Genomic DNA, 15,081 nt, shown 5'->3' with positions numbered 1-15,081 from the left:
CCTGCAGAGACACCGGGATGTCGGTGCTTTCAGCCCTCTGCTTCAAAATGATTTTGACTCATTGTTGAACCCCTCCATATCAGTTTAACCATCAAGATAATAACTGAAAAATCCTATCCACATCTGAAGCTCCTGAGCCTCGAGATATTTTCAAAAGCTCGAGAGCATTAAACTACACCACAATCTAATCGGTTTGACCTTATCGTTCAATATGGCGGACGCAATTACCGAAGGAACGGCCAAGCTCCAGCTTGATGAGGAGACAGGTGAGATGGTCTCGAAGGCCGAACTGAAGAAGAGATTGGCAAAACGTGCGAAGAAAGCAGCACAAGCAAAAGCAAAATCAGCAGCACCACCTAAAGAAGCTGCTGCAACTAAACCTAAGAAGCCAGAAGAGACCAAAGCAGCAGAGCCATCAAATGTATTCGCCCAAGGATTTCTCTCAGAAGTGTACAAGGAGCGTCCTGTCAAACCAGTCTTTACCCGATTTCCACCTGAACCCAATGGATACTTGCATATCGGTCATGCAAAAGCTATTGCTGTCAATTTCGGATTTGCTAAGTATCATGGCGGTCAGTGTTATCTGAGATTTGATGACACCAATCCCGAAGCAGAGGAAGAGAAATATTTTACAGCGATAAAAGAAATGGTTTCGTGGTTGGGCTTCACACCTTACAAGATTACACATTCCAGCGATAATTTCGATAAACTTTATGAGAAGGCAGAGGAGCTTATCAACTTAGGGGGGGCTTATGTTTGCCACTGTGGTGGTAAGAATTACTTTGCGCATGCGTTTGACACTGGCAAATACTAATGTATTTAATCTAGATGCTGAAATCAAAGCTCAGAGAGGAGGTGAAGCACGGGGTCCGAGATTTAGATGCGAGCATGCGAACCAATCGATCGAAGAAAATTTGAGAAAGTTTAGAGCCATGCGAGATGGCGAATACAAACCTAGGGAGGCATTCTTGCGCATGAAGCAGAACATTGAAGATGGAAACCCTCAAATGTGGGATTTGGCAGCATATCGAGTCTTGGATGCTAAACATCATCTAACGGGAGATAAATGGAAGATTTATCCAACATACGACTTCACTCATTGTCTTTGCGATAGTTTTGAGAACATCACACACTCGCTTTGCACGACCGAGTTCATTCTATCAAGAGTATCGTACGAATGGTTGAATAGTACACTGAAAGTATACGAGCCCATGCAGAGAGAATATGGTCGCCTAAGCATTACGGGTACTGTCCTTTCTAAGCGAAAGCTCAAGAAACTTGTGGACGACAACTATGTTAGAGGATGGGATGATCCAAGACTATATACATTGATTGGAATCAAAAGACGTGGTGTACCTCCTGGAGCAATCCTTGAGTTCATCAACGAACTAGGAGTGACGACTGCTCCTACCAACATTCAACTTTCTCGTTTTGATCAAACTGTTCGTAAGTACTTGGAGCTCACAGTTCCCAGACTTATGTTAGTTCTGGATCCTGTACCTGTCGTCATCGAGGATGCCGAAGAGCTTGAACTTGACATTCCATTCTCACCTAAAGTACCGGCAATGGGCAGCCACAAGGTCAAGTTGACTAGAACTGTTTACATTGAGAGAAGTGATTTCAGAGAAGTTGATAGCAAAGATTACTTCCGTCTCGCCCCTGGAAAATCTGTCGGTCTACTACACGTTCCATACCCAGTCAAGGCAGTCTCATTCTCTAAGGATGGAGATAAGGTCACAGAGATTCGTGCCGTCTACGATAAGGAGAGCAAGAAGCCCAAAACTTACATTCATTGGGTTGCAGATGGTTCAAAAAATGTCGAAGTTAGAATTTTCAACAGTCTCTTCAAGAGTGAAAAGCCAGACGATGCTGAAGGTGGTTTCTTAAATGACATCAACCCTGATAGCGAAGAAGTTTGGCCCAATGCTGTTATCGAGTCTGGATTTGACGAGGTACGAAAACGAGCTCCATGGCCAGAAGCTGCTGGAGAATCGGAGCTCGGCAAGGGAGGTCCTGAATCTGTCAGATTCCAGGCCATGCGTGTAGCATACATGGTGAGACATTCCGTCGATCTTTATACTTGAAACTTTTCTAATTATTTCTAGGCAATGGATTCGGACTCAACGGATGATAAGATTATATTGAATCGCATTGTTAGTTTGAAGGAGGATGCTGGAAAGTAGGGAATTAGGGGCCATTATGCAAGGGTCCAAAGAACTCATCAATTGAGAAGTGCATGGGATATCATGAATGAATGATTTGTTGCAAAGAAGTTTACGTCTAGTCAAGAATATACTGGCCTTGAAAAGCAGATTCATGCGCAAACAATTGAAGGGAATACTGAGTGAACAGCGTATCAAAAAAATCCAAGAACTTCACTTCAATATCTCTTCATCTCAGAAGTAACCAGTCCTTTCTGCGTCAAAAAGTTTTGCATATTTGAAAAATTGAATGGTTATGAGACAATTGATTGATTGGCCGTTTTTGAATTCAAAAGACTTGCGACTTCTGCGACAGCGCACTTCACTGTCACTCCCATATCTTCGCCCGCCATGCTTGTTGGCGTTGATTCTGATAGGAGATGAGAGAATTCTTCGATCACTCAAATAATCTTTTCAAATATGGTATACAACAATCGTGTACTGTACAATGTAAAAAGCCACGGGCGACGCGATTTGAAAATAGCAAGAAATTCGACAGTACTTGCTCAGAAAACATCCATAGGTCCCGTCACTTCTCTCCCACCAACATGGCGCTGTCCTATATCAGAACATGAATATCCCTTATATACATATTCTCTTCTTACAGATTCAAATTCCATTCTACACACCATCCTCCGTGGCTCGGGGTGCTTCCCTCGCAAAAGTTGCCTCCTTCATAAAAGGACTTCTCTTTCTAATCTCCTCTCCCTTAACCAACAACAACACTGGAGCTAGACTCAACACTAATGCTACGAATCCTAATAAAGAGCTTGCCCATTGAAAACCTAAGTTGGTGAAGAGTGCTGGACTTGCTAGTGGCAAGAAGGCTCCAAACGTATTTCTTCCTAACGACGCTGCCGAGAGCGCGGATGCGTTGTATTTTTCGTAGGAATCGGTCAGATAATTTACTACAGCCAGGTAAATGGAATATATTCCAAAGCCGACACAGCCAATACCGAGCGTGGGGACAATCCAGGGGAGAGAAGGATAGGAGGACCATCCGTACCAGAAGAGACCCGCTGTAAATAGAAGAGAACCTGGGATGGAGGAATAGAGGCGGGCTTCTGGGATGGGAGTTCCTGTCTTGGAACGTTTCGCGGATTGCAAATATAGGTGGTCTTGAATCGGATTTACGAAAGTGGCGATAATGGCACCAACGCTAAGAGAGAGCTGAATGAGGGAGGTCTGGAAGGTGTTGTAGTTGTAATTTGTGGAGAAGGTTTGAGTGACGGAGGATTGGAAGAGAAATAGCAGACCCCACGCGAATGATACCCAAAGAGTTTGCGAAAATACCACCCATTCAGTGCAAAGCATCTTGACTGGACGCTTGAAGGAGACCTTAAGCCGGGTAGCCACAGATGGCATATCAATCTCAGCTTCCGCATAGCGAGGCTCTTCGTCTGGATTGTTTTTGCGCCATTTCTTAGCTTCTCTGGCTAAAATTATATCCCCTCGAGTTTCCACCAGGAGAAACCAGAAAACGGGTAGAAGTCCACCGGTGATTATGAGTAGAACCCAGTATATCCATCGAAAAGACAGGTATGTGGAAGTTATAGCACCGCCAACAAAGGGACCCAGCGCAATTCCGATGACGCTTGTCGTTCCAAATAGAGAAAGTGGCAGGCTTCGTTGTTGAGGACCTTTCCAGACGTCTGATATAGTACCGCCAACAATATTAATAGCCACTGAAGAAGCTCCTCCTCCGAAAAATCGACACACAACCATAGTTTCGAAATTTTGTGCTACTCCGCATGGTATCAAGAAAATAAGGAAAACGATATATGCGCCAAAGTATCCGGGCATACGTCCCGAAGTCTCTGTCAATGGAACAAATAGTAATGGAAATACTGCTGCCCCAACGTTCCAGGAAGTTGTGGCGAAGAATAAGTAGGGAAAGCCGGAGTTGCTGACGTTGAATAGAGCACTCATTTCATCATTTCCAGCGCCGTATGCACCCGCTGGGAGGCCGAAAAGAATGGATCTGTAAAGAAATCGTTAGAGCAATTGTCGATTGTTTAATGGTTACTTACACGATAAGGACAGCTATAGTTAGCCTCCATTTGAGCAATCGAGACCAATTGAACCTGTGCTACTCAGTATTTTTCTCCGCACCGAGTCGGGAGGAAGGAGGCCCATTTACGGATTTCTCGGATCATTCTCGCCATCCCAGTCATAAAGCAAAGTCCCATCTGTATTTCGTTCCTCCTGACGACTTTTTTCTATTGTCAATCTAGTACTTCCATCTATACCTTGAAGTCAACATAAGAAGTAGTAGGAAAGTCTGAACAACGTACTACTTCTCCCATCCTCGTAAGGTGTACCCGCGTGGCCGTTGGTACCAACTTGAGTATCACCCATTGCGTTTGTAGGAGTTGAAATCTTAGTAGCTTCTCATTCAGTTTCTTCGTGGCAGTTCAAAAAAGTGCTTGATACTTTCAAAAGATCAATTGATTTGTTATTCAAGGCATAAGCCATTGCGGATCAATGGATATGGGAAGGTTCTTATGTTTATTACAACAGAGATCTGAAGCTCCAAATACTTGTATTGTGCCTATCTTGGCCAAAGTCTTAATTGCAATTTCCTACGTGCTACACTCATAGGACCATGGCGAATCTGAATTTCCGTGTTGATCAGCCGCAGTTAAAGTTTTATTCGAATTAAAGTTTGAATTGATGACAGCTACCCCGCTTTGCACAGCTCTCCTACCAACCTGTGATGTCATATTAGAGTTTGCGGCAATCGCGACTCGGGTTAAGATCGGAGCTGGCCTTTCCTTTTCCAGTAGAGTTGCTTGATCGAACATAAATGTAGTTACAAACATTCTAGATTGACATCATGTTGTTCTCCCGCACCGGGCTAATTCAAGATTGACCAATCGGTATAAAAACGGGAAGAGCTAAGCTCATCTGAACTTCTCCTGAATCTGTTCTAATTCACTTTAATAAGCGAAAACATTAAAGCAATCGAGACATATTAGTCAATACGCGAGTACCTTATTTTGATAAAAGTATTTGAAAACTGCTGGAGCTCTTTTTAATCGAGCTCTTTTATTTCCTTATTCATATCACTGTGATTGTATGACAATAAGTGCGAACCTTTCTTCCCACGATATATAAAAACTAGCCAGAAGTTGGTACTTAAATTGGAATTATCATGTTCAAAGTAAAGCACAAATCAATTCCAGAAGAATCTGAACAATTGACCGATCTGATCTTCATTTCTAGAATTGCTATATAAGCTCTCAAGATTCCAATGAAAGTTTTGAAATCTGCACTTGTTGATTCAAATTTCATTTGTCATTTTCCAATCTAGAATTCGGTATTATATTCCACGAGTAGTAAAAACCCGTACATTTTTCTTAGAATTCAAAGCACAGAAATTTTATCAGTTCAGACACACAAGACCCGGAAAATCCCAGCGGACACGCACAAGAAAATAAATATACGCAAGGCCGTGAGAACTGCATACCGTGACGTGAAAAATCAAATAGATCGTGAAGACCCGGTCCTTCGTAATTCAAGGTTGTCTGTATCAATCCCTGTACATTTGGATAGACACGAGCATGCAAGAAGTGGATATAAAAAGATAAAACCCAGACTTGATGGGGAGTCTATGCTGGAGGACCCGAAATGGCACCAAATGAAAATGTCTTTACCGTTATCCGACCAAAAGAATATCGATATATACCAGGAAACTGCTGTATAAAAGACTTCTTGGAGCTAGAAGGCTCCAAAAATATGGATGGAGCTTTATTTGAAAAGGATATTGAGGTTTCAGAGGAAAACGAACCACAGATAGTCGTGCGGGAGGAAGACAAACCCATTCAAAAAGACCAATTGAACTCAGTTGTAATTTTAAACTTAAGCAAATCCAATGTAATACAAGAAACTGGAAAACAAACGGTCACTGATCAGATAAAAGTGGTGTAATCGCTCGAATTTACCGTCATCGCTGTCTGAACCCAACGAAGATCTAGAGAGGAACGAAGTTTCAAATCAGGAAAACAACTAGATAAATGGTGTTCTCTTTTTTTCCCTCTGTTATTTGGCTTAGAATATCTTTGAAAAGATAATGTTGCAAATTGAAAATAGTCGAAGACAGGTTCAAGTCCAGGGAAAAGGAACCAACCGCAGAAATGGGAATGTTGTCAGGATATATTATTGAAGGAGAGCATGCAACGCCTTAGCCTGTCGACTCTTAACATTGTGGAAATCTATGAATAACAACAATGTTAAATAAGATTGGATTGCATACAAATCAAAATAAGACTTGGAGAATCTTGTTTTTGAAATTTTGAAGCCATCACGTGAACAAACAGAATCGTTACTCACAAACTTGCTACTTCTGGAAGCGGGATACGAGCTGATCTATAAATAACGGGATGGTTTTCAGCTTTTCTAGAAAATGTTGTGACTTGTAGTAAAATAGGCTGCAGCGAACCCGACACCAAAAACTTACCTATGAGTTGTTATTGGCTCCCACCAAACGCCACGCTGAAATGGATGCCAAAAGTCTCATATCGCTCTGGGACCAGCGTAATTTGTGACATTTTGATTTTGACTGCTAATTGAATATATTTCTAGAGCATCGCAAGCTCGAAGTCATACTCATCACAAGCTACTCATAATGACGCTATATACACCTCTAGATTCAGACCTGTGCCAGATTCGGCGCTTGGTCCTTCAACCGGCTGTCAATTTTGATGATCCTCTCCACAGTCATCTCGATGTCATTTCTCTGGAGTCCAGCCCGGATTTTGAAGCTCTATCATATGTATGGGGCTCAACCACACCAGCTAAAACTATCACTCTCGGTGACCGTCTAGTGACCATTGGTCCAAATCTCGACAATGCCCTGCGCAACCTCCGTCTTCTTGCCGCACCTCGTATTCTCTGGGTTGACGCCTTATGTATTAATCAAGATGATCTTGATGAGCGAGCATCACAGGTTGCGCTGATGAGGAGGGTCTACTCCGATGCATCCACGGTATTGATATGGCTCGGACCGGAGGCAGATGGCAGCGAAGAAGCGATGCGGAGTGTTGAAAGGTTTGACAAGGAATATTGGCAAACTTATGACTTCCAGGCCCAATTTATGGAGATTCTATTTCGACCCTGGTTTACACGTATATGGACGGTCCAGGAGTTCGTCATGGCTAAGCACAGCGTTGTGGATGGAAGAATGAAAAATCCTCTATTTGGATGTGGAAACGTTTGCCCTGTGGTGGCAAAGTTAATAATTTCGACGAAAAGAAATTCAATATAAATCCCCATACAAATTTTTCATTCGTACATTACGTTTATAATATATTCAATTCGTCAGTAACGATATAGCCAATTCATTAATAACGAATAGAATCGGCACAGATTGAGACCCGTTTAGTATTGACTTTTAATAGAAAAAAAGAAAATGGGGGTCTTGAAAGGTCTTAGAGATTTCAGGATTGATGGATATTAGAGTTCTAGAAAAGGTGGACGAAAGGGGAGTAAGTGTAAAAGCTAGAAGAAGGGGAGGAGTGAGTATAAAGCTAGGAGGAAGAGGGGAGTGAGTGTAAGAGCTAAAAGGAGAGGGGGAGGCATTAGTCGAAAGCTTAAAAGGGATCACTTATTTCACTTTCAATTTATTTTTTAATCAAAAGCTTTATTATTGTATTATATATATTATATAGAATGTATTATAAAGATACAAATATCATATAGCTTTAATATATATAACGTAGTTTATCAGTGTGCGGGTCATATCAGTGTGCGGGTCATTTGAAAATACATTAAAATTACGCCTTTTTCAATATTCTTATTTTAATAACTAATCATTATTTTGATAAAAGAAAAGAATTTTCAATAACAATAAGAAATTAGCTTCTTATGAATTTAGTTTTTTTATAAATATTTTTATTGTATTCTAAAAAAAGTAGAAATTGTTACGATTTTCGTTACAAAAAAGTTATTTCTATAATAACTATTATAATAATTTGATTTTCTAATAAATAATTAGATTTTTATAATATTTATATAATTAAATTTCAATATTCTCAGATTTTTTCAAATTATATTATTAAATAAAGAAAGTGCACGGTTACGCACAGACAAATTTTGTATATAAAATGAGGTGACCCATTCACTAATATGACCCGCACATTAATAAACTAACGTGTTTTATTACCAAGTGGATCATATCACCAAGTGAATCATTTTCACCTTAATTTACTATTTTAAATTTATATTATTTAATAATAATTAAATTAATTGATTAAAATTATTAAGAATCTAATAATCTAGGATTTATTATATTGTTTTGATAAATTTTTGAATTATGATTTGATTTTCTATATTTATTATAGTATTTATTAGAAAATGCTTTTTTAATAGGATTTCCTTTATTTTGATATTTGTTGTGTTGAATTTAAATATCAATCTTTTGTTGAGATAATATATCAAGAGTTTTTTGTTTAGTAAGTATTCTTTTTTGATATAATTGAGTTTTTTTTGTGTATCGACATTTGCTTAATATTTTATTTGCTGTTTGAAGTATATGAATCTTTGTATTTAAAAGTATATTCTTATGAGTTAATCTTTTTGTATTTTTAGTTAAAATTAGTATAGTTTCAAATATAGGTATAGGAGAGTTTGATTGATAATGAGTTATTTGAGATTTAATTAATATTGATTGAGAAAGAGCTTTAATTGGATTGTAAGGGGTTTGAGAGATTTATTGATTTAGATTGAAAGAGGGGGGGGGTAGATATATAAATTCAAATATCTAACTTCGAAAATATAGTTTTAGGGTTAAATGGTATTAAATCTGTTTTTCAAAATTTTGATTTTATATTTTAAGAAGTGATTGATTCTTTGTATATAGTTTTAAAAGTTATAAAGAATTCAATCTTTGAGATATAATTGATATATGTTTTAATAAATCCATCAATTTGATTATTATATAAATGTTTTAGATTATTAAAACAATTTATATCAAATAGTTGAATTAGATGATTTGAATATAATAATAAATATAAATATATAATATTGTTCTTTTTATAATATATTTGAAAAGCTTTTGATTTGTGGTTTTTATATTTATTTAATATTAATATTTAATATTTACTCTTTCTTTAATTCTTAATATATTTATTGAAATATTTCAATTATTTTAAATCTATTTTATTATTTGTTTATTCATTAGATATAGATTTAATAATTCAATTCACAGGAAAATCGATTTTGATATACTAATTGAAAAGATAAATCTATCCTTGAATTATTAAAAATAAAGATATAGTTTCACCTTTTCTATTATCATATATAATTACTATAACCTATTTTTTATTATCTAATTATATTGCTTTGCTTTTGCTATTTCATTTAATATTAATTATTATTATTTCAAAATATATTATATTTATTATAAAGTCTATTTCATCGAAATTATAAAAATCATAATTGAAAATATTATATTTCACTTATATATTCGAAATTAATTGAAATTATTTTTCAATAAATTTAAAATCTTTATAAAAAGTTTTTTGAAAATTATAAACACAATTAAAATGTATTTTTAATTCGATTCAATATTTTATAAATTGATATATTTAAAACTTTTCAATACACTTTACATCTTTCGATTCAAAAATATAATTCATTATATTTTTTATTATTTTAAATTTAAATAGAAATCCTTTTGAATTTATATTAAATATATATTGAATAATTATTTCCTTTTCTAATTATATAAGATTATAATAATTCATTTGAGTTTCGATATAAAAGATAAAACTATTCATTCTATAATTGAATATTATATATAATAAATTATATAACTTAGCAGCTTTTCGAATATTAAGTTTTTTGTTTTTTTGAATAGCTTTAATAACTAAAAGTATTTGAACTTCTTTATTATTCAATTGTATTTCAATTGATTAATAAAACACATATTGAAATAAGAGATCAACAATTGAAATAAAAGTGATCTATTTAATGATATAATCCACTCAGTAATAAAACACGTTACATTATTCATATCGAATTCAATTACTAATCGAATTCAATAGAAATAAAGTATTAATTATCTTGAGCTAAAATTCAAGAATTTCACTAAGTCTCTTTGGAATAAAAATTTCTAATCATTTATAAAAGAAAAAGCCCTCTAATCAATACTTTAAAAACGCTTTTTTCAATACAATATAAAAATATTGAATATTTTCTGGGGCTGACAAAGCGGCCACTTCGTCAATCGCGGATTCTGCCACCACAGGGTTGGGTTGAGTGAGTAAATGGAAATTTATTATTTCTAAAGCATCAAATGAGCGTTTTGATGCTTATAAGATTTGTGATATGGAGCATTTTTTTTTGGATTATATTGTCACAGACTCATAGATCTCTGAGCAAGTCATGAGTACTAGCTGAGTGACTGCTGATATATTCATTCTAGGTGGCTGCCATTTATCACAGCATGGGCACATTTTTCAGACGATAGAGATGTCATGCAAGATAAATATAAGAAGGCGTATCAAGATGCAGTGGTCGAGACTTTTCGACCAGAGTGGATTCGGACTGCCCACACAAGATCAATAGGCACAGAACAGACTTCCCTAGAAGGTGTAACCACAGGACTGAGGAGTGCTTTTGGAGAAAACTTCTTGCAGAATTTGTCGTACCATACTGTACTAGAGATAGCCGAGGATATTCAGCTCAATCCGCTAGTATGGAGAGCTAGGTATACCGTCATGAGACATTCTCAATACGATTCTGTCGAAGCGAAAGCATTTTGGAGAAGAATGGAGCTCATGAAACGAGTTCCAATTACCTATCACGGATTTCTTATGCACTCTCGGGGTACTATCCACATACGAAAAGAATCTCTAACTCTTGAAACTGTCTTGAAAGGTACAATGAATCTGCGCTCTACCGATCCGCGCGACAAGATATATGGTATCCTTGGCTTGCTAAACGAGAAGGCTAGAGCCGCAATTCCCATTGACTACCACAAGCAGCCAGAATGGACGTTCGTACCGACGATGGCTTATATCATACAGCACGAGCCAAAGGGTCTAGCACTGCTTGGTCTTCTTTGGCGAACGCGTCATTTCAAAACACCCCTACCCTCATGGGTTCCAGACTTCACCATCTCGGCTGATTTTAACGACCAACATAATCCAGTTTTTCTGCGTGGGAGTTGTGTAAACCACGATTGGGAATGGCCTGAAGATCTTAGAGCTACTGTTTCCTCAGACAGAAATAAGCTTCATGCGTTCATGGCCAATTTTGGCCGCGTTACGCATATCGTTTCTTTCATCGATGGAGATCGTGATTACTACGTCTCGCGATTCAAGGAGATTGAGACTCTTCTTACTGTTCAAGCACCCAGAAGCGAGCCCCTTTGGCGCACACTTATTGGTATCCGCAATACTGACCATGAATCAATAGTAACATATCCCAGAGCCTTTGAAGTATTAATGGGGCGGATTCCGGAGCAGGATGGTGAGGCACAAAAGATGTTTCAAGATGCAATCTTGCCTATTTTTCGGAAGCGCAAGTTCTTTGTCACAGATAAAGGGTTTGCAGGTGTGGCTACACCGATGATTCGGGATGGCGATACAATTGCCATTATAGCGGGGATGGGTAGGGCAGCAATACTTAGAGATACTGATTTTAAGGAATTAGAAATTGAGGGGAGGTTATATGAGGGGAGGGAATATAAGCGAATCACAGGGTTTGCATATGTGGGATGCCATGATAGAGATGGATTTGAATCTCTAGCTAACGAGAATATGGGAGACCCGGGAAGACATAGTTGCATTGCGAGAGGTCTAGAGCAGTGTTATATCATCTAAAGTCGAGTCAAGTCGAGCTTTTCATTTGTAGTACTGGCAGAAAACTCTTCCGCTTTCATATGCGGTTGTATTTCATAGATCGATTGTTGACTCGAGAAGCTGCTGTTATCTTGCTTGGAATATTCAGTTTGATAGTGTAATATGAAAGGAGTGATGTGGATGATTACGCAGGCTCGTTTCGAGACTAAATAGCTCGCTCTAATTCATTCATAGTGAAGTAGTTTTAGATGCCGTATTTTTCAATAATCTCTGAAAAATCATTGAGTTGAATGTTTGATCGAGCTTAAACAATCAGTTATTAATTTCAAATCCAAGTGCGGATATTGAAGTATCAATGCTCTTCAAGTATAGACAACCAAGTGATATTATCCTACAAGACTTCAACAGAACCTACTGTTTATTGACTTCCCGGGGATACATTGAATGATCAAATTTCCTATCAAGTCGGCCCCGTCAGTCTTCCGATGATGAATTCACATGATAAAATATTGTGCCCATGAAAAGTAGTATTCGCAGTGTTGAATTTAACCTTGAATATGATTTCAGAGCTAAAATCACGAAACTATGACTGAGTGACATGATCTTTTTTACCCCACCAAGAAACTGTTTGCTTCATTCCCTGTGCACCATGAAAAGCTCATGTACAGTACAAAGATTGATAGTGAATTCAAGAAACATCCACCGTTTGTTAGTAAAGGGTTTCGAAGAATTTTAATCGTTTGCCCATCCTATTTGATGGCGAATTTGACCGTATGCAAGTCACTGCGCATTACCTGATATGTCTACTCTTGTGTGACGCACTGTGTTATTCGTCCTAATTGGCAAAGATATACCAACACTTGTGAGGTTCTCCTCTATGAACCATTTCCTTTAAACCATTTGGACCGCTTAGGAGATTGAGCGCCACTCCTTTTTACATTTAATGAAAAATTCAGATCGGATTCACGTACTTTTCTTCATACTGGGAGACGGATGCAGCAATAAAATGTGATGCATGATATTTGAATGTAAGAAATAACGTGTGTTGAATTACGATAATTTATTGAACAAAAGCGAATACAAAAATGATGTCTAAAATCGAGCACATCTAAATTAAAACTTGATATCATCTCCAGAATTTACATTCTTGTAATATCTTGGTCCACCGATATTCAGTCCAAGTCACTTGAAGTCTCGGAATACATCTCATGTAACTGTTCATCCAGTTCCCATGCAGCCCCACGTTGATGAGTATAGTAGTCACCCCCTGGATGATTCTTTTTGAATTTTTTGTACCATTTAATCATGGTTAGTAGGCAATTTGATTACGTTCAAGAATTTGGGAGAATTTCGTCTATGTACCTCAAGTTTCCAGTCCCATCTAAACCACTGTCTCTCCATTTGATTCCACTTGGGATTCAGCTTTACGTCATCCTTTAGTTTCCAATTTTTTTTTCCGCCCAAAACTTGTACCCATTCCCACCATCTGCCTCTGGGAAATCTTCTTTCTTTGATTTGTATTTTTCCCTCCACCCATTAATCTTTTTCTCAGAGATTTGCACTTGCTTTTTTACCTGCTTTGTCAGATCAATGCCCGCTTCATCACATAATTGAAGAATTTCGCATTGGCAATTCAAGTCAAGATCTGTAGCGGTATTGTCGAAGAATTCTAGAAAGATAAGGCAAATGATGGGTATGTTCTTGATCTCGGAATCTGCGGTGAAAAGATCATGTCCCGAAAGCATTTCAAAAGATGTGAGAATCGTCGTTCCCATCATATCGCAAATTTCTCTCAAACCATCTGCATCATCCACATCTAATTGAGATAGTCAGCCAGCTTGATCATGAAAACACTAATTTTCAAGGGAAGGCAAACGAAATGGGAAGAGGGGAAGAGAAAGACGATCCTAATTCTCGGAAGGAGACAAAGATAATAAAAATACTCATCCACATCAATGGATCTCCAGCTTTGAAGAATATCGCCAAAACTTCAATATAAGACCATTTTGTAAAGGGACTAACTGTTTTCTTATGAATGTCCAGAACAAAGTCTTTTAGCTGCGCAAGAACAAGAAATTAGCCTCAACATAGCATCACGATTCACGTCAAAATCTACAACTTACAAAGTTTTCAATGGCCTCTGAGAATACATAACCGGTAAGATCGTTGAACATAAATGCGGCTGAAGAATTTGGGCGTCTTTTGTCCTGTTCTCCATCAAAATTTTGAGCAAGCTTCATCCCCTCTTCAGATATTGGAAAGCCTATATCAGAAACCCTGGCACACCATGTTTCACCGAGTTCCTCTCCTGGCTCCGGAAGATCCAAATCTTCTTCCTTTACCGATTTGCCTTTGTCATCCCAGGCGTTGAGTGCGAACTGGCCATCGTCACTATTCTCGCCACTCTTCTCACCTTCGCCTTCATCTTCAGTCCCAGCTTCACCGTCTTTATCGTCATCGTTGTTAGCATAATCTGTGGATTGCCAATCAAGAATAACATATGCAGGTTTCTTAGACAGCTGGAAAAAGCCGGGTTAGTTCTGAGACAGATATCAGTGCTGCTGTGAATAAAGGAGTTTCTCACTGTACCAGGGTTTGAAAATTTGATGCTTCGGTCTTTATTTGCCGTTTCGGCTTGTGCACCTGACTTTGGGTTTGTGTTTCCGCTTGATTTGGCGACCTTTGAGGAGAACCGGCGTCGGGGTTATCGCCACTAGCAGCTTTCCTCTTTGGTGGCATCTTGAATTGATCGAGGTTACAGTTGATAGTGGAAGGAAATTTAAAATATATACGGGTAGAATCTATGGCCCTCGCGATCGAGAATGATTTCCAACCCTTTTGCACGATACTTTGAATATCAACGCGTTTGATATCGCGTGCTCAGCTGATTCTCTCGTTGTAAGATAAGGCCGAGGGAGGTAGGGATTACGGGAAAGGGGGCTTTGAAAACTACCGAATGAGGGAAGTTGAGGTAGCAAAAGAATGCACAACACTCGCGGTCGACGGACCAAGTTGTTGACGAGAACATCACGTGATTACGCGATCAACAACCCTTGGTAGTTGGATTTGCATGC

At 38.0% G+C, this 15,081-nt stretch overlaps 5 protein-coding genes across 6 annotated transcripts; 3 read left to right on the top strand and 2 right to left on the bottom strand.

Annotated features, from left to right (window-relative positions):
- The first annotated feature begins 82 nt into the window (after nt 1–82).
- Bcgln4 lies at nt 83–2,359 on the top strand. Its single transcript, XM_024696498.1, has 3 exons — nt 83–770; nt 829–2,054; nt 2,106–2,359. The coding sequence occupies exons 1-3, from the start codon at nt 212–214 to the stop codon at nt 2,181–2,183; spliced, it is 1,863 nt and encodes a 620-aa protein (XP_024552309.1). The 5' UTR covers nt 83–211; the 3' UTR covers nt 2,184–2,359.
- Nucleotides 2,360–2,560: 201 nt separating this feature from the next.
- Nucleotides 2,561–4,684, bottom strand: BCIN_12g05280 (hypothetical protein). Its single transcript, XM_024696497.1, has 4 exons — nt 4,496–4,684; nt 4,342–4,444; nt 4,232–4,285; nt 2,561–4,182 (listed from the first exon to the last, which is right to left on the bottom strand). Exons 1-4 carry the CDS (start codon nt 4,557–4,559, stop codon nt 2,823–2,825), a joined length of 1,581 nt encoding a protein of 526 aa, XP_024552308.1. The 5' UTR covers nt 4,560–4,684; the 3' UTR covers nt 2,561–2,822.
- A 2,044-nt stretch (nt 4,685–6,728) lies between these two features.
- BCIN_12g05270 (hypothetical protein) lies at nt 6,729–7,805 on the top strand. Its single transcript, XM_001553793.2, has one exon. The coding sequence runs from the start codon at nt 6,829–6,831 to the stop codon at nt 7,465–7,467; it is 639 nt and encodes a 212-aa protein (XP_001553843.1). The 5' UTR covers nt 6,729–6,828; the 3' UTR covers nt 7,468–7,805.
- Nucleotides 7,806–10,546: 2,741 nt separating this feature from the next.
- Nucleotides 10,547–12,198, top strand: BCIN_12g05260 (hypothetical protein). Its single transcript, XM_001553794.2, has one exon. The coding sequence runs from the start codon at nt 10,679–10,681 to the stop codon at nt 12,026–12,028; it is 1,350 nt and encodes a 449-aa protein (XP_001553844.2). The 5' UTR covers nt 10,547–10,678; the 3' UTR covers nt 12,029–12,198.
- A 943-nt stretch (nt 12,199–13,141) lies between these two features.
- On the bottom strand, nt 13,142–14,961 carry BCIN_12g05250 (hypothetical protein). 2 transcript variants are annotated; one of them, XM_024696496.1, is made up of 3 exons: nt 14,597–14,961; nt 14,131–14,547; nt 13,142–14,065 (listed from the first exon to the last, which is right to left on the bottom strand). In XM_024696496.1, exon 3 carries the CDS (start codon nt 13,783–13,785, stop codon nt 13,444–13,446), a length of 342 nt encoding a protein of 113 aa, XP_024552307.1. In that variant the 5' UTR covers nt 13,786–14,065; nt 14,131–14,547; nt 14,597–14,961; the 3' UTR covers nt 13,142–13,443. The 2 variants fall into 2 exon arrangements, with proteins under 2 accessions (XP_024552307.1, XP_024552306.1); XM_024696495.1 differs by having other exon boundaries at nt 14,131–14,526.
- Nucleotides 14,962–15,081: the final 120 nt, after the last annotated feature.

This window comes from Botrytis cinerea, chromosome 12 (genome assembly GCF_000143535.2).
Source record: "Botrytis cinerea B05.10 chromosome 12, complete sequence".
NCBI classification, from domain to species: domain Eukaryota; kingdom Fungi; phylum Ascomycota; class Leotiomycetes; order Helotiales; family Sclerotiniaceae; genus Botrytis; species Botrytis cinerea.
The sequence above is the reverse complement of the archived record's forward strand: the minus strand, read 5'-3'. Positions and strand labels throughout refer to the sequence as shown.